This window comes from Thamnophis sirtalis, unplaced genomic scaffold, assembly GCF_051295495.1.
Source record: "Thamnophis sirtalis isolate CommonGarterSnake01/CBP01778 unplaced genomic scaffold, rThaSir2_p1.2 scaffold_2, whole genome shotgun sequence".
NCBI lineage: Eukaryota > Metazoa > Chordata > Lepidosauria > Squamata > Natricidae > Thamnophis > Thamnophis sirtalis.
Window position 1 is genome coordinate 100,463,070 of NW_028261382.1, and position 20,481 is coordinate 100,483,550.

General features: G+C 52.1%; 1 protein-coding gene across 1 annotated transcript in view; it reads left to right on the top strand.

Annotated features, from left to right (window-relative positions):
• Nucleotides 1-18,333, top strand: part of KIFC2 (kinesin family member C2) — a 25,175-nt gene extending 6,842 nt beyond the window's left edge. The window contains exons 5-18 of the mRNA XM_087703524.1: nucleotides 424-492; nucleotides 1,353-1,490; nucleotides 3,453-3,650; nucleotides 5,204-5,359; nucleotides 6,718-6,865; nucleotides 7,070-7,200; nucleotides 8,260-8,371; nucleotides 9,582-9,766; nucleotides 10,888-10,992; nucleotides 12,527-12,660; nucleotides 14,166-14,289; nucleotides 15,221-15,350; nucleotides 16,227-16,456; nucleotides 17,372-18,333. Coding sequence (XP_087559650.1) covers nucleotides 424-492; nucleotides 1,353-1,490; nucleotides 3,453-3,650; nucleotides 5,204-5,359; nucleotides 6,718-6,865; nucleotides 7,070-7,200; nucleotides 8,260-8,371; nucleotides 9,582-9,766; nucleotides 10,888-10,992; nucleotides 12,527-12,660; nucleotides 14,166-14,289; nucleotides 15,221-15,350; nucleotides 16,227-16,456; nucleotides 17,372-17,497 — 1,986 coding nt within the window. The 3' untranslated portion in view covers nucleotides 17,498-18,333. The remainder of the gene's footprint in view (nucleotides 1-423; nucleotides 493-1,352; nucleotides 1,491-3,452; nucleotides 3,651-5,203; nucleotides 5,360-6,717; nucleotides 6,866-7,069; nucleotides 7,201-8,259; nucleotides 8,372-9,581; nucleotides 9,767-10,887; nucleotides 10,993-12,526; nucleotides 12,661-14,165; nucleotides 14,290-15,220; nucleotides 15,351-16,226; nucleotides 16,457-17,371) is intronic.
• Nucleotides 18,334-20,481: the final 2,148 nt, after the last annotated feature.

Sequence of the window (20,481 nt, forward strand, 5' to 3'; positions counted from 1 at the left end):
GGACAGTCATTAAGTGAATCCCTGCGGTTGTTAAATTAGTCACGTGGTTGTTAAGTGAGCCAGGCTTCCCCATTGACTTTGCTTGTCAGAAGGGATGACGTCATAAGTATGAGCCAATGACCAAGCACCTGCATTTGATCACATGACCGAGGGGAGGCTGGAACCGGCATAAGTCCATGCCAGTTGCCAAGCGGCTGGATTTTGATCATGTGATAACAAGGGGAGGGGGTGCAATGGTCGTAAGTGTGTAAAAGGGTCGTAAGTTGCGTTTTTCCATGCCGCTGTAACTCCCAACGGTCACTAAATGAACTGTCTTCCGTCATCATCCCATCTGTTGGGGAAAATGTTTGAACGGGTTGTGGGGGCAGAGAATTGGGGGCCCTTGGATGGGGGTGACTGGCGGAGACCCTTCTCTCCTGGCAGATCCAAGGCCTGAAGCAGCAGATCCGCGCGCAGGAGGAGGAGGAACAGGAGCAGCTGCGCCTGGGCCGGGTGAGGAAGGCGGCCCCTCGCTCCTTGCAGGGGGGGCTGGGGAGGGTCCCAGCAGGGGAAGGAATCGTGGGGTTTCTCCCCCAAGAAGAACAGGCCGAGACTCAGGAAGGGAACTCATGGATGAGGGAGAGAAGCAGCCTGGAACTGAGGAGAAACTTCCTAACAGGGAGGACAATTAACCAGTGGAACAGCTGGCCACCAGAGGTTGTGGGGGCTCCACCCCTGGAGGTTTTCAAGAAGGGATTGTGTGGAATGGTCGAGGGGCTCTTGCTTGAGCAGGCGGTTGGACTAGAAGACCCCCAAGGCCTCTCCCTGTTCTGCTATTCTATAATCCCTAATCCCAGATCAATTAACCAGTGGAACTGCCTGCTACCAGAAGTTGTGGGTGCTCCAGCACTGGAGGCTTTTGAAAAGAGACTGGATGGCCACTTGTCTGAAATGGCATAGGGTCTCCTGATTGAGCAGAGGGTTGGACTAGAAGACCTCCAAGGTCCCTTACAGCTCCATTCTGATTGAAATGGCATAGGGTCTCCTGATTGAGCAGGGGGCTGGACTAGAAGACCTCCAAGGTCCCTTCCAGCTCCATTCCGATTGAAATGGCATAGGGTCTCCTGATTGAGCAGGGGGATGAACTAGAAGACCTCCAAGGTCCCTTCCAGCTCTATTCTGATTGAAATGGCATAGGGTCTCCTGATTGAGCAGGGGGCTGGACTAGAAGACCTCCAGGGTCCCTTCCAGCTCCATTCTGATTGAAATGGCATAGGGTCTCCTGCTTGAGCAGAGGGCTGGACTAGAAGACCTCCAGGGTCCCTTCCAGCTCTCTTGGGATGGATTGACTGAACTCCTCTTTGGCCCCCCAGGGTGTGACGGACTCTGAGAAGCGGATCCACAACCTGACCGTGGAAAACGAGGGTCTCAAGCAGAGTCTCCAGCTCTCCCAGGGGCTCCTGCAGCAGGCGGCTGCCATCTCCGCCCAGCCCACCGCTCTGATGGCCACGGTGAGCCCCTGCCCTGCCCCCTGCCCTCTAAGGGCCAGCCCAGGACCCCACATCCAGCCTGGGGGGGGGGGGCTGTATCCCATTACGAGTGGCTTTCCTCCCCCCAAGTGGGCTTAAACGGGGCTGGGGAAGGGAAGATCAGCTCCGTCGAAAAGTGTCTTCTGCAAGAGCAGAAATGCCCAGTTTTGCCACAGTGGAGGGACAAGGGCAACATTGCCACAGCACATGTCTCTGAGCATGTGAAGAGTCACGGACAGGCTCTGCCCTGCTGGCAGATAAAACTATCGCACTAGCCCTTAGACTTATATACCGCTTCCCAGTGCTTTCCAGCCCTCTCCAAGCGGTTTACAGAGCCAGCCTCTTGCCCCCACCAATCTGGGTCCTCATTTGACCCACCTCGGACGGACGGGAGGGCTGAGTCCACCTGGAGCCAGTCAGGATCGAACTGCTGGCAGTGGGCAGACTCAGCCTGCAGTACCTGCATTCTAGCCACTGGGCCACTTATGGCTCTTAAAACAATGAGCTGACTTGGCCAGGAAAATGGGCCCTGGAGTTACAAGGACTGGAAACTCCTCTGTGTCTGGGGGGTCATTGTGTCTTGGTATCTGCCCCGCCCCCCAATTCCGCAAGCAGGCGCGAGTTCATTCTGGCTGCTTGTGGTGTTCTTTCTCACGTTTTCGCCTTATGCTAAATAAAGAAAGTGTGGAGGAGAGGTAAGGGAAGAAGAAACAGGTAAGGAGAGGTGGGTGGAAGGGAGAGGAAAAGAAGAGGAGGAGGGAGGAAGAGAAAGAAAGAGAAGGAGAGAGGGGAGGAAGGAGAAGAAAGAGGGGAGGAGTAGGGGAGAGGTAAGGGAAGGAAGAAGGGGTTGGAGAGGAGGAAGGAAGGAAGTAGAGAAGGAAGGGAGGGAGAAAAGAAAAGAAAGAGAAAATAAGGTGAGATGTAGAGGAGAGGTAGGGGGAAGAAGAAAGAGGTAAGGAGAGGTGGGTGGAAGGGAGAGAAAGAGAAGGAGAGAGGGGAGGAAGGAGAAGAAAGAGGGGAGGAGTAGGGGAGAGGTAAGGGAAGGAAGAAGGGGAGGAAGAGGAGGAAGGAAGGAAGTAGAGAAGGAAGGGAGGGAGAAAAGAAAAGAAAGAGAAAATAAGGTGAGATGTGGAGGAGAGGTAGGGGGAAGAAGAAAGAGGTAAGGAGAGGTGGGTGGAAGGGAGAGAAAGAGAAGGAGTGGAGGGTGGAAGAGAGAGAAAGAGAAGGAGAGATAGTAAGAGAGGAAGAAGAAGTGTGGAGGAGAGGTAGGGGAAGAAGAAAGAGGTAAGGAGAGGTGGGTGGAAGGGAGAGGAAGAGAAGAAGAGGAGGGAGGAAGAGAAAGAAAGAGAAGGAGAGAGGGGAGGAAGGAGAAGAAAGAGGGTAGGAGTAGGGGAGAGGTAAGGGAAGGAAGAAGGGGATGGAGAGGAGGAAGGAAGGAAGTAGAGAAGGAAGGGAGGGAGAAAAGAAAAGAAAGAGAAAATAAGGTGGTGTCATAGCAGGTGTGAAGGATGGTAAAAAAATACATTCCCAAACTATACCTTATAACCTCTTAAATGGAATAATAATAATATAAGAATGGCAAAGAAAAAGAATAACTATGTGAATGTATACCTATAACTATGTAGGAGAATAAATGACAGTAAGAATATAAAGCATAATATAGGTAAATAATATTTGGTCATAAGTAGCTAAGTATAAATAAATAAAGACATGTACATAAAAATGGATAACGAATAAGGAGATTACGAACGAAAGATAGAAATGTATAGAAGGGAAAACACTAACTGCAAAGAAACCGATTCGGAACTGCGGTATGATATACGATGGAATTTATTGTTCCTATGTTGTTTTTAAGTCATGTGTTTGTCTCTGTTGATGTGCTTATGTGTATAAAATAATTTTTTAAAAATAATAAATAAATAACATTCTTGGTGCCCCTTGCAGGAAAACGAGGCTCTCCGCCACAAAGTGCTGCAGCTGGAGGCCAGCCTGCAGCAGAAGGTGGGCGAACTGATGTGCCTGGAGGGGCGCATGGACCAGCTGCAGTGGCGCAGGGAGGAAGAGGTGCGGCAGCTGGACGAGCAGCTGTGCGGGCTCCGGCTCCCTCCGCAGAGTCAGAAGGGTCCCCCTCCTGAGGTCCAGGTGAGGGAGGTGGAATCTGGTGGGCGTGGCTTGGTGGGTGTGGCTTGGTGGGTGTGGCTTGGTGGGTGTGGCTTGGTGGGCGTGGCTTGGTGGGCGTGGCAGGGGAAGGAAACTGCAAAATCCCCATTCCCTCCCCACTCTGGGACAAGTCAGAGGTGGTATTTGCCGGTTCTCTGAACTACTCAAAATTTCCGCTCCTGGTTCTCCAGAACCGGTCAGAACCTGCTGGATTTCACCCCTTCTGGGGCTCTTTCGTGGCCATAGATGTGAACCCCCTCCTCTGCGTGGAAACACCTTGGGGAGGGCCAGTTGCAGCAGAGAATGGGGCAACGTGTCGTGGCCAACTCACCATAGCCAGCTCGGGGTGGGACAACTCAATTTATTTAAAATAATTAAGAAACTATTTTAATTTTTCTCATTCCCATTTCATTCGGTCCCTCCTTTTGCATCCTTCCTTCCATGGTTCTGTTCCACCATTTCTCTGATATTCGTCCAACTCTCTCGTCCTGCAATTGAGTTTGTCCCACAGCGATTCGGCCAATGTGAGATGCCCTAGACCCATTGCAGTAGGGTGTACCCCCAGGGAAAGTTGGCATGGGGTGGAGGACTGGCTCCAGGGCCGTTGCCTAGCGTGGGAGATCTTAGATCTTCAGCCTCCGACAGTCTCCGGAGAACTGAGTCTTCACTGACGTTTTGCAGAGGAAAATCCCACAGAGTAGAGTAGATAGCAGTTAGCAGTTAGACTTATATACCGCTTCATGGGGCTTTCAGCCCTCTCTAAGCGGTTTACAGAGTCAGCATTTTGCCCCCACAGTCTGGGTCCTCATTTCACCCACCTCGGAAGGATGGAAGTCAACCTTGAGCCGGTGAGATTAGAACCGCTGAACTGCAGATAGCAGTCAGCTGAAGTGGCCTGCAGTGCTGCACCCTAACCACTGCGCCACCTCGGCTCTAGAATAGAATAGAGGAAATAGAATAGAATAGAATAGAATAGAATAGAATAGAAAAGAAAAGAAAATATGGAGTAGAGTAGAGTAGAATAGAGGAAATAGAATAGAATAGAAAATATGGAGTAGAGTAGAATAGAGGAAATAGAATAGAATAGAATAGAATAGAAAATATGGAGTAGAGTAGAGTAGAATAGAGGAAATAGAATAGAATAGAATAGAATAGAAAATGTGGAGTAGAGTAGAGTAGCACAGCACAGAATATTCTTTATTGGCCAAACGTAATTGGACCCAGAAGGAATTTCTCTCTGGAGCATAATCTCTCACTTGTATAACATACAAGTGACAAGTGATAAGCCAGGATCGTAATCATAAAACGCCATCATCATCATAAACCATGACAGGTAAACGAAGGGATCGTCACCTGATGCTAAAGGAAGAGATAATAGGGAAAAGAAGGAGAAGAACAAGGAAGCCCCCATTCTGACATGCTGGGCGGGGGGGGGAGGGGAGGGGCTCAGAGGCCGAGGGGGGTCTGAGAGCCCTTATGCTCTGTGCTGACCTTCTCTCCCCGCCCCCCCCCGGGGCCTGGCCAAGGGGCTGCAGGCGGGTCCTTCTTCGCAGGCGCTGGAGGCTTTGGCCAACGCGGAGGCACAGAACAGGGCCCTCATGCAACAGCTGTCCTCCCAAGTGCAGCGGTGCCAACAGCTGGCGGAGCAGCTGCAGAGCTCGGAGGGGGCGGCGGCTGCCCTCCAGCACAAGGTACGCTGGGGGGGTCTTGGGCGATGCTCGCCCCCCCTCCCCGGGGCATGGGCTGACCTGAACCTCTGCAGACCCCTCCCTCAGTGGAAGAGCGGGTGGTAGCTCCTCCTTCATGGAGGGGCTTTGACAGAAAGGGGGCACCCCATTCCCGGTGGGGGGGGGACTTTGGAGTCACCACAGATAGTCCTCAACTTAACGACCTTTCCTTTAGTGGCCGTTCAAAGTTACGACAGCACTGAAAAAAGGGGGCTGATGGCCATTTTCCACACCTACGACCGTCGCAGCATTTGGAGACTTTGCAACGGGCTTGAACTTACGACTTTTGCAGTCCCGGGGTCTCTTGATCCCCCTTCACTTAACGACTGCATTAATAATTTAATACCCGCAGTGATTCACTTAACAACGGTTGAGATTCTAAAATGGGGCAGAACTCACTTAACCACGGTCTCACTTCAGCTTTTAATCAGGTTTTAGGCTCAACTCTTGTTATAAGGCAGTGGTTCCCAAACTTGGCCACTTTAAGACTTGTGGGACTTCAACTCCCAGAATTCTCCAGCCAGCTCTGCAGAGCTGGCTGGAGAATTCTGGGAGTTGAAGTCCCACAAGTCTTAAAGTGGCCAAGTTTGGGAACCACTGTTATAAGGCAAGGACTGCCTGTATTTGCCCTGAACAAAGGGGGGTTGGGGAGGGTGGACCAGATGGCCTCAAGGTTCATTCCCAGTTCTCCTTCTGCCCCCCCCCCCACCCCCAGTCCTAATCGGCCGAAATCCTTGCATTCTGGAGGGGGGGGGCAGAACGACCACACAATAGCCGCCCGGAGTCCTTCGGGAGTGGGCGGCATTCAAGACAAACAAACAAATAATAAATAGATAGATAGATAGATAGATAGATAGATAGATAGATAGATAGATAGATAGATGATAGATAGATAGATAAATAAATAAATATCCTGGCAGTCTGAAAATTCAGTAGCAGAGAGGTTGGGAGTGACAGATTAACAGGGCAGTTTGCGAAGATAACTTTAGTGTGGGACCTCAGATTTTCGCTTGAGGGGGGTGGGGGGGACATTTTAGAACAGAGTTCTCCAAGCTTGGCAACTTGAAGGCTGGTTTTGCTGGGGAATTCTGGGAGTTGGCCTAGAAGCCTTCCAGTTTCCATGGCTGGGGGATTCTGGGAGTTGAAGTCCAGAAGCCTTGAAAGTCATCAAAGTTGGAGATCCCACTTTTAAAAGGGAGAACCTGACGTATGTGGGGAGGGGGGAATGATTTCAGCAGCCTTCTTAAAAGCGGGACTTTCCGGCTTGGCCCCTGGCAGTGGCCCCTGCCCCTCCTGAAGGGCCCGTTTTCCCCCCCTGACAGATCTCTGCCTACGAGAAGGAGGTCTCCGGGCTGCGTCGGCAGCTGCTGCACGAGATCCGTCAGCTGGAGGAGCAGAAGGAGGCGGCTGTGCAGGAGGCTTCCCGGGAGGCCGAGGAGAGCGCCCAGGCCCTGCGCACGCAGCTGGCAGGTATTGGGGGCAGTGGGGGGCAGATATCAGACTACAGGGAGGGGGAGATTCCCCAGTCCCCCACCCCCAGGGAAGGGAGAGCTCCTGGGAGCATCTTGAGAGGATCCCTGTTTGCGGAGAGCAATTTGCTCTTTGGAGCAACTACAGACCTGCCTGGCCTTCTCCTCTCCACCCACCCCCCACATTCCGTCCCCCCCCCACCAGGAATGAAGCAGCATCTGCACACCCTCCGCCCCCTCCTCCAAGGGCTGCAGCTGGACTTCCGGAACATCCAGGGGGAAATGGGGAGTTTTGCCCACTGTTACAAAGCCGCCGTGGAGGAAGCCAAGATGCAGGTGAGGCTGAGATGCAGGTGAGGCTCAGCCAGGGGAATTCTGGGAGTTGAAGTCCACACACCTTCAGGATGCCAAGGTTGAGAAGGACTGGTGTCATGGCCAGTGTGTGTGTGTGTGTGTGTGGTTTTCTGCAAGGGGGGGCAGTCGCTGCGTTGTGCTTGTCGGAACGGAAAAACAGATCGTGGTGGAGAAGGGAAGGAGGAAGGAGAGAGTGGCAGGGTAAAAAAAGAGGAAAAGAAAGTGGAGAGGACCAGAGGGATAAAATCCAAGCAGGGGGTCTGCGGTGGGGGGGGGGGGCAAAATCCACGCAATTGACACCCCTGAACCCATAAAAACAAGTTGGGGTGAGCCTTGCAGGACACCAAATACTCCTTCAGGGCTTAAACACCCAAGAGGAGAGACATTAATTTTTTAAAATGTAAAATAAATAAAAAAGATGAAATGTAAAGAAAATCGCCCTGATACAAAAATTATGCGGAGACGCTAGAAAGAGAGCAGAGAAGAGCAAGAAGGATGATTAGGCACAGTGTTTCTCAACCTTGGCAACTTGAAGATGTCCGGACTTCAACTCCCAGAATTCCCCAGCCAGCATTCGCTGGCTGGGGTATTCTGGGAGTTGAAGTCCGGACATCTTCAAATTGCCAAGGTTGAGAAACACTGGATTAGGGGACTGGAGACTAAAACGTATGAAGAACAGTTGCAGGAACTGGGTATGTCTAGTTTAATGGAAAGAAGGACCAGGGGAGACAGGATAGCATCTTCTAATATCTCAGGGGTTGCCACAAAAAAGAGGGGGGGGTCAAGCTACAGAGAGAAGCAACCTGGAATTAAGGAGAAACTTCCTGACAGTGAGGACAATTAACCAGTGGAACAGCCTGCCACCAGAAAGTTGTGGGTCATTGGAAGTTTTTAAGAAGAGATTGGAAAGTCACTTGTCTGAAATGGAATCTCCTGTTTGAGGAGAGGTTGGACTTTTTGAAGGGGTTCTCTCCCCCCCCTGATTGGGGGCTACTAGGGGGGGCTTTCCTCCCCCCCTTCACTCTTCCCCCTCCCCTCCAGATGTTCTCCGTGATCAGGGAAGTGGCGCAGAGCAGCCAGTGTCTGCAGGAGCGTTACCTGCGGGAGGTGCAGCTTCGCAAGAAATACCACGACCAGCTGCTGGAGCTGAAAGGTGGGTTCCTGGGCATGTGGGAGGGGGGGGAGGAGGGGAGCAGCAGAGGGGGGGGGGGTTACATGGCTTGATTTCTTCGGGGCAGATGGAATGCCCCTCCCTCCCTTCTCCATTGCTGCTGGCAGCAATCCCAACACAGACCCTGGATCTCTGGGGGGGCTTCCTTCCATCTTCCTGTGGCTGTATGTCTCCCCCCACCTCCCAACGTCTCACTCAAAAGGGGGGGTCAGATACCCTCTTCTTTGGGGGCTGTTGAAGTCCTGAAAGGGGCAGGAAGCAGCCGCCGTGAGGTGGGCTGGGGACAGTCGGGGGAGGCCTGGGGAGCAGCAGGGGAGAATCTCCTTCGCAATGACGGTGGGATATAAATTAAATCAATTGAAAAGACAGGAAATCCTTCACTTACAACAGTCCGTTTAGTGACCATTTCAAAGATACAACGGCTATTTTTAAAAAAAAGAAGTATATCAGCTGGTTACAACATGCTTTGGTGCTTCTCTTCCATTAATTCATATTAATTCAAATATCTTAACTCAAATGTTTACCATATTAACATCATTATAACTCCAGTTTTAATTACCTATAGTTATTTAAACATCCTTCATCCTTAGCTATACCAAAGAATTAATCCATAACACATGCTGATATTTCATTTACTTACTTGTAAAGTCCTCTATTTACATCAAATCCTCATATCCTATTTTAGCTGAAGATCCATAGTATTTAGTTTATATCATATATTCTTTTTTTTAAAATAGATACCTGCGTTTTATTCTGTTTCCCTGCCTTTTTTGTTCTATTTTTTTTTTGCCTTTTCTTTTTGATTTTTTCTTTTCTCACTGGTGTGGGCAGGTATTGTTCAAGATTATTACTTGTATTAATACTTTTAAATAATAATTACAGTCAAATGAAAATGGATATATAATAATGCTTAAGTTAATATGAGTTATGTTTGTTGACCGCAGAGGATCTGTAATCGATTGATACATTTTCTACAGATGTAAAGAAAGATGCTGTACTTGTTTCAATTAAAATTAAAAAACATTTATTTAAAAAAAAAAAAAAGATTCAACGTCACGGGAAAAAATTGACGCACGATCGGTTTTTGACCCTTATGGCCCTGGCATCATCCTCATGGCCACGTGGTCAAAATCAGACACGTGGCCACTGACTCATACTTACGACTGAATGGACCCCTCCCTCCCTCCCTCAGGCAACATCCGGGTCCTGTGTCGCCTGAAGCCGCTGACCGAGGAGGAGCAGCAACAGGGGGCTCCCGGGGGCCCCAGGGTAGAAGCCGGCTCGGCCGAGGATGGCTCTGTAACCGCCAGCTACAAGGGGAAGGAGCACCACTTCAAGCTGGACAAGGTCTTCCTCCCCTGCGCCTCTCAGGAGGAGGTGAGCCCCTCCCCTTCCCCAGGGTCTCCACTCAGGGCCCCCCCCTCACCCCCCCAGCCCCCCCGGGAAGCAGAACTGAAGCCATGGGATGGGGGAAGGGGTGGGGGGAAAGCAGCACATCGCTGTGCAAACTCTGGGAATAATGTAAGTGGGATGAGGCCCCATCATCCCCTGCCTTGTACTGGAGAGCCCCCTGCGGGAACTCCGGAAGCTTGAAGAGAGGAGGGGAGAGAATAATGCAGAAGAGAATGGAATAGAATGGGTGTGGAAGGGAGGGAAGGGAAGAGAAGAATAGAGAAGAGGACAGAGAAGAGGATAATGAAGAAGGGAATGGAATGGAAGGGGAGGGAAGGGAAGGGAAGAATAGAGAAGATAAGAATAGAGAAGAGAAAAGAGTAGAACAGAGAAGAGAAGAATAGATAAGAGAGGAGAAGAGGAGAAGAGAAGAATAGAGAACAGAGGATAGGAGAAGAGAAGAATAGATAAGAGAGGAGAAGGCAGAAGAGAGGAGAGGAAAAGAGTAGATGAGGAGGAGGAAAGGGGAAGAGAAGAATAGAGAAAAGAGAGGAAGGGAGAAGAGAAGAGAAAACTTTATGGGCCAAGTCTGATTGGACACACCAGGAATTTGTCTTTGGGGCAGAAACTCTCTGCACCGAGTTACAACACTTAGTAGATAGTCATAGGATACTAAACAAGCAATCAACATAATTGTGCTAGGAAACGAAGTAAAACAATACTAATATTAAATAAAACAATATATAAAAAATGCTTTCCCCATTAAGGAGCAGGGCACAACTCTCATTCTCCCTGTGTTGGGGTGGGGTTGGGTGGGTGAGAGGCTTTAGGGGGAGCAGGAGGCTCTGGGGGGGTCCTGATACAGGTGGGGAGGGGGATGCCCTTCCCCCCAATCGGTCAATGCTGCTTCAGCCTCCAGGGGGGCAAATTAAGTCTTGCTCTGAGCCATCTCTCTGCTCCCCCAGAGCTCACCTGCCCCCCAGCTGCCACCTCCCCCACAGATCTACCCTCTGCAATGCCTGCAGGGAAGGTGGGGGGCAATGAAGGGTATTGTTTGGTGCAAATCTCCCTTCCCCCCCCCCCGCAATTCCTCTGTGCCTCGGCAGGTCTTCCTGGAGATTGAGCCGGTGGTCCTGTCTTGCCTGCAAGGTTACAACGTTTGCATCTTCGCCTACGGACAGACGGGCTCGGGGAAGACTTACACCATGGAGGTAAGGCCTTCTCCAGCGTGGAGGGGCGGAGGGAGGCTCCCCACTTCGTGGGGATCTGGGCCGGGCCAGCAAAGTGGGTCCCCAAGAAAAGAGAATGTGTGTAGCTCAAGGTTGAACTGGGGAAGGGGCTGCCCTTGGATCTCCGGAGGTTTTCTTGCAGACGTTTCATGACCCAACTAGGGAACATCATCAGTGCTAGAAGGGAAGGGGCGTTTGTTCTCTGATTATTCACAAGGCTTGAGCTATCAGATGTATATAAACAGAGAGCAAACCCACCTCCCTTCTAGCACTGATGATGTTCCCTAGTTGGGTCATGGAACATCTGCAGGAGACGGTTCATCACCCTACATGCACAAAGAACACCGAGGACCCCACAGTCCTCCTCCTCCTCCTCCTCCTCCTCCTCCTCCTCCTCCTCCTCTCCTCCTCCTCCTCCTCCTCCTCCTCCTCCTCCTCCTCCTCCTCCTCCTCCTCCCTCTCCTCTCTACAAACCCACCTCCCTTCTAGCACTGATGATGTTCTCTGGCTGGGTCATGAAACATCTGCAAGAAAACCTCCAAGCTCAGAGAGCACCAAGGACCCCACAGTCCTCCTCCCCTCTCCCCCTCCTCCTCCTGCTCCTCCATCTCTTTCTCCACCAACAACAACAACAACCCTCTTCCCTTCAAGCACTGATGATGTTCCCTAGTTGGTTCATGAAACGTCTGCAAGAAAACCTCCAAGCTCAGAGAGCACCAAGGACCCCACAGTCCTCCTCCCCTCTCCCCCTCCTCCTCCTGCTCCTCCATCTCTTTCTCCACCACCAACAACAACAACCCTCTTCCCTTCAAGCACTGATGATGTTCCCTAGTTGGTTCATGAAACGTCTGCAAGAAAACCACGAAGCTCAGAGAACACCAAGGAGCCCACAGTCCTTTTCCTCCTCCTCCTCCTCCTCCTCCTCCTCCTCCTCCTCCTCCTCCTCCTCCTCCTCCTCCTCCTCCTCCTCCTCCTCCTCCTCCTCCTCCTCCTCCTCCTCTCCACAAACCCCACTCCCTCTAGCACTGATGATGTTCCCTAGTTGGGTCATGAAACGTCTGCAAGAAAACCACCAAGCTCAGAGAGCACCAAGGACCCCACAGTCCTTTTCCTCCTCCTCCTCTTTTCCTCCTCCTCCTCCTCCTCCTCCTCCTCCTCCTCCTCCTCCTCCTCCTCCTCCTCCTCCATCTCCATCAGCTCCATTCCACAACCCCCCTCCCCTTCTAGCATTGATGTTCCCTAGTTGGGTCATGAAACGTCTGCAAGAAAACCACCCAGCTCCGAGAGCACCAAAGTCTCCCCAGTCCTTTTCTTCCTCCCCCTCCTCTTCTGGCACTGATGAAGTTACCTAGTTGGGTCATGAAAGGTCTACAGGGAAAAGGTCCAGGCTCAGAGAGCCCCAGGGGCCCCGTGAGACTCTCATGGCCCAGGCAGAAGAGAATCCGGAGACAGGAAGAGAGTGGCAGAAGAAAAAACGCCACTCCACGGGGGTCCTGCTTCCCTCCTTTCCTTCCAGGGGGTCCCGGGGAATCCGGGGATCAACCAGCGGGCCCTGCGAGCTCTCCACCAGGAGATGGAGGCCAAGCAGGCGCAGGGATGGCACTTCTCAGTCCACCTCACCATGGTGGAGATCTACAATGAAGTGATCAGGTGAGCAGAGAAGGGTCCCGGTGCCTCCCTCCCTCCAAGGGGCAGCCGTGGGCAAGAAGGGAGATTCATCGGCCTCATTTGTCTTCCATGCCCCACAGAGGTTCAGGGCCCGAAAGATACCATGGGTTTATTTTCTCCCCACCTTTATTACTTGATGAGTAACTCAGGGCAGAGAACATATTCCTAATATTCCTCCCTCCTCCTCTTTTCCCCAAAACAACCCTGTGAGGAAGGTTGAGAGAGGCTGACTGGCCCAGAGTCACCCAGAGGGCTTCCATGGCTAAGGCGGGACTAGAACTCCCAGTCTCCTGGTGGTGGGTCCAAAGTCACCCAGAGGGCTTCCATGCTTAAGGCGGGACTAGAACTCCCATTCTCCTGGTGATTGGCCCAAAGTCACCCAGAGGGCTTTCATGCCTATGGTGGGACTAGAACTCCCATTCTCCTGGTGATTGGCCCAAAGTCACCCAGAGGGCTTTCATGCCTAAGGCTGGACTAGAACTCCCATTCTCCTGTTGATTGGCCCAAAGTCACCCAGCCGGCTTCCATAGCTAAGGCAGGACTAGAACTCCCATTCTCCTAGTCATTGGCCCAAAGTCACCCAGCCGGCTTCCATAGCTAAGGCAGGACTAGAACTCCCATTCTCCTAGTCATTGGCCCAAAGTCACCCAGCCGGCTTCCATAGCTAAGGCAGGACTAGAACTCCCATTCTCCTAGTCATTGGCCCAAAGTCACCCAGCCGGCTTCCATAGCTAAGGCAGGACTAGAACTCCCAGTCTCCTGGTGATTGGCCCAAAGTCACCCAGCCGGCTTTCATGCCTAAGGCGGGACTAGAACTCCCAGTCTCCTGGTGATTGGCCCAAAGTCACCCAGCCGGCTTCCATGGCTAAGGCGGGACTAGAACTCCCAGCCTCCTGGTGATTGGCCCAAAGTCACCCAGACAGTTTCATGCCTAAGGCTGGATTATAATTCCCATTCTCCTGGTGATTGGCCCAAAGTCACCCAGAGGGCTTTCATGGCTAAGGTGGGACTAGAACTCCCAGTCTCCTGGTGCTTAGCCCAAAGGCACCCAGTGGGCTTTCATGCCTAAGGCAGATCCCTAACCCTCAACTCCGGGAAGCAATCCGTTCCATTGATTAATTGTTCTCACTATCAGTGGGGATAACAAAATAACTGAGTTTGAAGGGACCTTGGAGGTCTTCTAGTCCAACCCCCTGCTCAGGCATGAAAAACAATACCAGTTCAGACAATCGATTGCCAGCCTCTTCTTAAAAACATCCAGTGTTGGAGCACCCACAACTTCTGGAGGCAACTTCTGTTCCACTGATTCATTGTTCTGACTGTCAGGAAATTTCTCCTCAGTTCTAAGTTGCTTCTCTCCTTGATTAGTTTCCATCCGTTGCTTCTTGTCCTGCCCTCAGGTGCTTTGGGGAATGGGTTGAGCCCCTCTTCTTCGGGGCGTCCATTCAAATATTGGAAGACACTTACCTGTTCTCTCTCCCGCCCAGAGACCTCTTGACCAAGGACCCCCAGGAGAAATTAGACATCAAGTTGCACCCCGACGGGAGCGGTCAGCTTCACATCCCGGGACTCACCAGTATGGAGGTGCAGAACCTCTCTGAGATTCAGAAGGTAGGTGGACTGGATCTCGTTTTTAGGGCCAGCTCGGTTAAGACGGGCACTGCCAGGCCGATGGTGAGCACAAGCTGGCCAGAGAAGGTGAGGTTTTGGGTTGTGGCAAGGTTCCCTTGGCAATGCCAAAGCTCACCTGTGCCAGAAAACAGGTGTGAGCCAGTTTGGTCTACAGCAGGGGTCTCCAACTGTGCAACTTTAAGACTGGGGGACTTCAACTCCCAGAATCCCCCAGCCAGCATAGCTGGCTGGGGGATTCTAGGAGTTGAAGTCCCCCAGTCTTAAAGTTGAGAGGTTTGGAGCCCCCCTGAGAAACCAGGGGACTGTGAGTTCTAGCGCTGCCTGACACAAAACCAGCTGGGTGACTTAAGCCTGTCTCCCTCTCTGAGCCCCGGCGAGGAGACAATGATAAACCACCTCCGAAGTTGCTGGAACTCCACATTGACCCGAAGGGACACACCAAAAAGATGGCTAAATCCTTGTATTGATTATGGATTTATTCCGTGAAATTTTGCCTTTCAAACGGACCATCCGGGGCCTGGATATTTCCTCTTCCCCTTAAGAGGCGTGACCGACTCTCCCCTTTCGCTGCACCCAGATTTCTGCCATGGCGTTTGGCGGGCGGGGGTGGGTGGGTGGGCTAGATGACCTACACGGTCCCTTCCAACCCTGTTAATCTGTATCACCGTCTTTGTTCAACGACCCCGTAATCCCTTGCAGGGTGGAGAATGGAGTTGAGTATTTTACTGGCCGGATACCTTTCCTGTCCCCAGTACGGAGTTTGGTTCGGCAGATACATTGTGTCAGAGAGAGAGAGAAATATCTGCCTCTGTCTAGGATCGAACTCACAGCCTCCCAATTGTGAGGCGAGAGCTCCGCCTCTAGGCCACCGCACCCCTCCCCAACTCTTGTTCACCTGTCTCTGTGTCAGATTCTCCAGACGGGAAAACGGAACCGGAGGACCTTCTCCACCCACATGAACGCGCACAGCTCCCGGTCGCATGCTCTGCTCACCCTCACGCTTACGGGCACGGAGATGGCCAGCGGCACCAAGGTCACAGGTAGCTGTGGAGGACGCTGAGCCAGGAAGTCGGCAAGGTCCGGCCTGCAGGGCAGGGCAAGGGTTGAGCTGGGCATCCGGAGAAGCTCCTGAGATACCTTCAGCGGAAGGCTTTGAGTTCTCAAGAGGACGGGATTTCCTCTTGGTTGGAAGCCAGATGAGGGAAGGAGCTGGGCTCCTGCTTTAGTTGGCGTCCCTGGTCTTCCTCCCGGCCACTGCGTGGGGCACCGTCTCCCACGAACGTCATAAGCGCGCCGACAGAACCGCGGCGCTAAAACCGTGATGTCAAAAGCACGTCGACAACAGCGCGCTGACAACAGCGCGATTTAAGTTAAGGTAAGGTTTAGGGTTAGGGTTAGGGTTAGGGTTAGTTTTAGGGTTAGTTTTAGGGTTAGGGTTAGGGTTAGGGTTCGTTTTAGGGTTAGGGTTAGGGTTAGGGTTAGTTTTAGGGTTAGGGTTAGGGTTAGTTTTAGGGTTAGGGTTAGGGTTAGGGTTAGGTTTAGGTTACAGCACGCTTCTGTCGGCGCGCTGTTGTCGGCGCGCTTCAGGGCTCATTCGTCGCTCCTTCGTCACGCGGTTTTGTCGGCGCGGTTTTGTCACCGCGGTTTAGTGAGGCGCGCTTTTGTCGTTCGCGCATTTGTGGTGGAACCACCGTCTCCATCCTGCCTTCGTCCTCCCGCCTTCTTTGCTGATGGTGTCCCTCCGCCGTTCCTCAACCTTCCGGGCTGCCCTCTCCTTCCGTCGCTCTCGGGTGGGGAAAAGGCTGAGGGACCCCTGCCACAACATGCTTGGGGCCCGTGGAGCCCCCTTGGCCTGGGGAGGTGCAGGCGTTCTCCGTCAGCCCCGGAGGGCTTCACCAACCGCCTCGTCCTTCCAGGGAAGCTGAACCTGGTGGACCTGGCTGGCTCAGAACGAGTCTGGAAGTCCGGGGCGCAGGGAGAGCGCCTGAAGGAAGCCCAGAGCATCAACCGGTCGCTGCTGGCCCTCGGGGAGGTCATCCAGGCCCTGCGCACCAAGCAAGCCCACGTGCCCTTCCGCAACTCCCGGCTCACCTACCTGCTGCAGGACTCCCTGGGGAAGGGCAGCAAGACCGTCATGATGGTGCAGGTGAGGAGAGGGGGCCCGGCTGGAGGCCCCCCGAAGGCAGCCAAGGGCCTTTCACCAACGACGGCAGGGGCCCCCTTCTCCAGCCCCACCAGGGCCCCCTGAGCTGAGAACTCCTCTGCCTTTGGGCTGCAAGGTCCCTCCGGCTCCTTGGGGAGACCCCCTCCTCTCACCCCTCCCCATTGCAAAACGGGGTGGGGTCAGCAGGCACGAGAGGCCAAAAGAAATCCCAGGTCATCTGGCTGGGCATTTCCCCACCTGCTTCTTAAACAGCCTTTCCCTCCATGGGCTTTCTTTCTTTCTTTCTTTCTTTCTTTCTTTCTTTCTTTCTTTCTTTCTTTCTTTCTTTCTTTCTTTCTTTCTTTCTTTCTTCCTTCCTTCCTTCCTTCCTTCCTTCCTTCCTTCCTTCCTTCCTTCCTTCCTTCGAAAACATGTCGCTTCTCCGGCGAGAAGCTTCCTCGGTTCTTCCAAAGTCCTTCGGTTTGTTCAAGAACCGAGGAAGCTCCTCGCGTGAGAAGCGACATGTTTTTGAAGGAAAAGAAACCGAGAACGTTTGGGCCACCTTGTCAGCCCCGCCCAGAAGACCTGCAGAGCAGAGGGCAGAGGATGGGTGAGGGGTGGAGTGGAGTGGGGGGGGGGAATCAGGGCTCTCAAACTCCAGCTGCCAGGACAGATGCAGGAACTCACTGCCCCCCCCTTCCAGTGTCCATCAGGTCCAGTTGGATTCTGGGTGAATCTCTCTTTCTCTCCCCCACCTCTTTGAGATCCACTGGGTGGGTGGGGAATTGGGCAGTGCCCTTCAGCACCTGGGTACCAATCGTTCAAGCTGGGCAGGGCACGAAAGGGCTTTCCTGGTGGAAAGTATATTGAGGGAGGGGCTCCTCCTTTCTCCCCTCTCTGCTTCCCTTGACTCCTCAGATTTCCCCCCTGGAGAAGAACGTGGGAGAATCCATTTGCTCTCTGAAGTTTGCCCAGCGGGTCTGCAAAGTGGAGCTGGGCCCGGCTTCCCGTCGCATCAAGGCCCCCGAGCAGCGCGAGGTCTGAGACCCCCCCCCAGCCCTCTGGCAGGCCTCCCTTGGGGAAGGAGCGCAAGGACTGGTCAGGGGGGGGGCTTCCTGGACAAATGGACCCTGCCAAGCAAGTCCGGAAAAAGCATATTTGAGGCTCCCAGTAGAGCCGCCCCCTCCTCTTCAAATCTGGCATCCTCCTTGCCTTCCAGCTCTGCCCCTTTTTCTGCCCTGGTTCTCCTATTCGAAGGGTCCACCCGCCTCCCCTCCCCAGCGCAGAGGTGGCCCTCCCCTGCATGTGGCTAGCTTGGCCCCCACTTCCTAAGAGCTCCCACCCTCATTTGCCAAGCACCCGCCCCCTGCAGTCTTCCCAGGTTCCAAAAGAGTTGCAGGGGGGGGGGGGATACATTTTCCTAACCAGCTTCATGGGACTAAAGAGCTGGCCTAGTTCCCCTCCCCTCCAGATGGGACACGGAGCCTGCTCCCTTCCCCAAAGGGGTCGGCCGCCTCTTCACATCTCCCCTAGGCTCATCAAGTGTTAAAAGGACAGGTATTGGGGTGCCACCCCACCACGAAAGGGTTTTTTTGGCACAGAAGTGCAAGCTGCAATTCCTTGGAACTCCACCTGGATTTTCCCCTGTGCAGGACAGCCCACCCTCCCATTGGGGTTGGGGGGGGGGGAAACCACCCACCATAATCCCTTTTTAGCAGAGGAAGCTGCTCAGACTTCCCACCCAGTTGCCAGGAAATTGCCTGCTTGGTGCCCCCTGGTTTGCAGGGGGCCACTTTTATCAATGATCCCTCCGATATAGATTGCCGTTATGTATTGATGTGCAGAAGTCACAGAGCTGGAAGGAACCTTGGAGGTCTTCTAGTCCAGTGTTTCTCAACCTTGGCAACTTGAAGATGTCCGGACTTCAACTCCCAGAATTTCCCAGCAGTGGTTAGGACAGTGTTTCTCAACCTTGTCAACTTGAAGATGTCCGGACTTCAACTCCCAGAATTTCCCAGCAGTGGTTAGGACAGTGTTTCTCAACCTTGTCAACTTGAAGATGTCCGGACTTCAACTCCCAGAATTTCCCAGCAGTGGTTAGGACAGTGTTTCTCAACCTTGTCAACTTGAAGATGTCCGGACTTCAACTCCCAGAATTCCCCAGCCAGCGAATGCTGGCTGGGGAATTCTGGGAGTTGAAGTCCGGACATCTTCAAGTTGCCAAGGTTGAGAAACACTGTTCTAGTCCAACTCCCTGCCTGGGTGGCAGGAGACCGTATAATTTTCCCTTTCCTTTCCTGGCGCAGTTCCTGTCCAGGTGAAGCCTCTTCTGTCGCTGCTCAGGACAATAAATCAGCATTGTCAGCTCACCCTGTGGGCAATCAGTGTGTGTTGTGTTTGTGTGTGTGCACAGCCCCCCTTTTGTGCTGCGGGTAGCCCTGGCCAGGTTCACACACAAGGTTTGCTCCAATCATTATTTGCAATGAAGCAGAAACTGGCTGAAGAAACCTGTAGATTCTCAGCCATCCAGGTCATAGTTGTGCCAAAGGGGCTTTTTCAGGAGTCAATTTTATTTTGAAGATGTTTCGCAAGCTTCTCCAGCTTAGTTGCCTCCTGAAAAAATAGCCCCCCCTTCCACTTTCTACCCCAGTTTAAAAACAGAGGGACCGGATACAGGCCAGGTTAAAAAAGAAAAGTGTTTTAAGCTTTGCTTGCAATGAATCTAACCTTAGAATAAGCGGATCCCCTATTTCCCCATTTGAAACAGCTTCATTCACTCACCCCCCAGGTTGATTTTCGCCTAACAATTGCTGGAAGGGATCTTGGAGGTCATCTAGTCCAACCCCCTGCTCACACACAGGAGACCTGGCACTAGGGACTTGAGCCACTGAACTGCTGACCTTTCTGATTGACAAGCTGAGTTTAGCTGGTTGCTGAAAGTCTCCCTTTTCTTGTGAAAAGTCGGGGGGGAATTCCAGACTTTTGTCCATGTTGAAAACAATTTGCTTTTGAAACCACCAGAGAAATGCTTCCCGTAGATTCAGCCTAGTCCAGAGAACCCCAACGCGGAAGCCCCCCATTCTGGGACAGAAAGTGGCTTTGACTGTATCCCAATCCATCCCTATGTTACCAATAAAGGGGGAAATTTGTAGGCCAGGGTTGAAATGAGGGGTCCTTGGCACGCTCTGAGCTTGGCTGTTTTTTCTTTTGCTAGTTTATAATATAAAATACAAAAGAAAATAGTAAAAGAGAGAGAGGAGGTGGGAAGGAAAAAGTGTAGGAAAAAGAGAAAAAAGGCATTCTGACTCCCTTTGGGGCAGTAAAGTAAGACTATTTGTATTTGTAAGCTGCCCGGAGTTTATTAAATTCAAATTCAATAGCATCAAATCTCAACTTTTTAGTTTTGCATAGTAATATAAGCTAGCCCACTCTGTAACGATAAACCTATCTAAATTGGTAAAACCCAAAATCAAAGTTTAGTTTTTTTACCCCACCTTGAGAAACAAAGTCCAGAAACAAAAGTAATTTGTGTTATTTTTCTTTAATCAAATTCAGCCTCTCTGGTAACTCCACCAACTTCTGCAGCCCTTCGTCCCTTGTGGGAATCAAAGTGTCCGTCTGTTTTGGGGCATGAAGTAATCTTGCTGCCTCGCTCCCGGTTCTCTTGTGGAGGTTTCATGCCCCAAATTAGTGGGTCCCCAATGATGTTCCTTAGTTGGGTCATGAAAACCACCCAGGTTAGAGAGCACCAAGGACCCCTCAACCCCTGATCCTGGCTTCACCTCAGATTCCAACCTCAGATTACTGAAGAGCATTGGGGCTGAACTGCATTCTGTAAGTGAAAAAAAAAAACGAGAAAAGGAAGCAACAATATTTGAAATATAAAAAATTTATTAATTTAATAATGTTATCAATGCGCCCTTGAAAACCGGGCAGAAATTCCCACCACCAAAGCCCACCCTCCTTCCATGCTGGGGGACGACGACACAAGACGGCCGGGCACAATCCGAACTGCAAAGCACCCATCC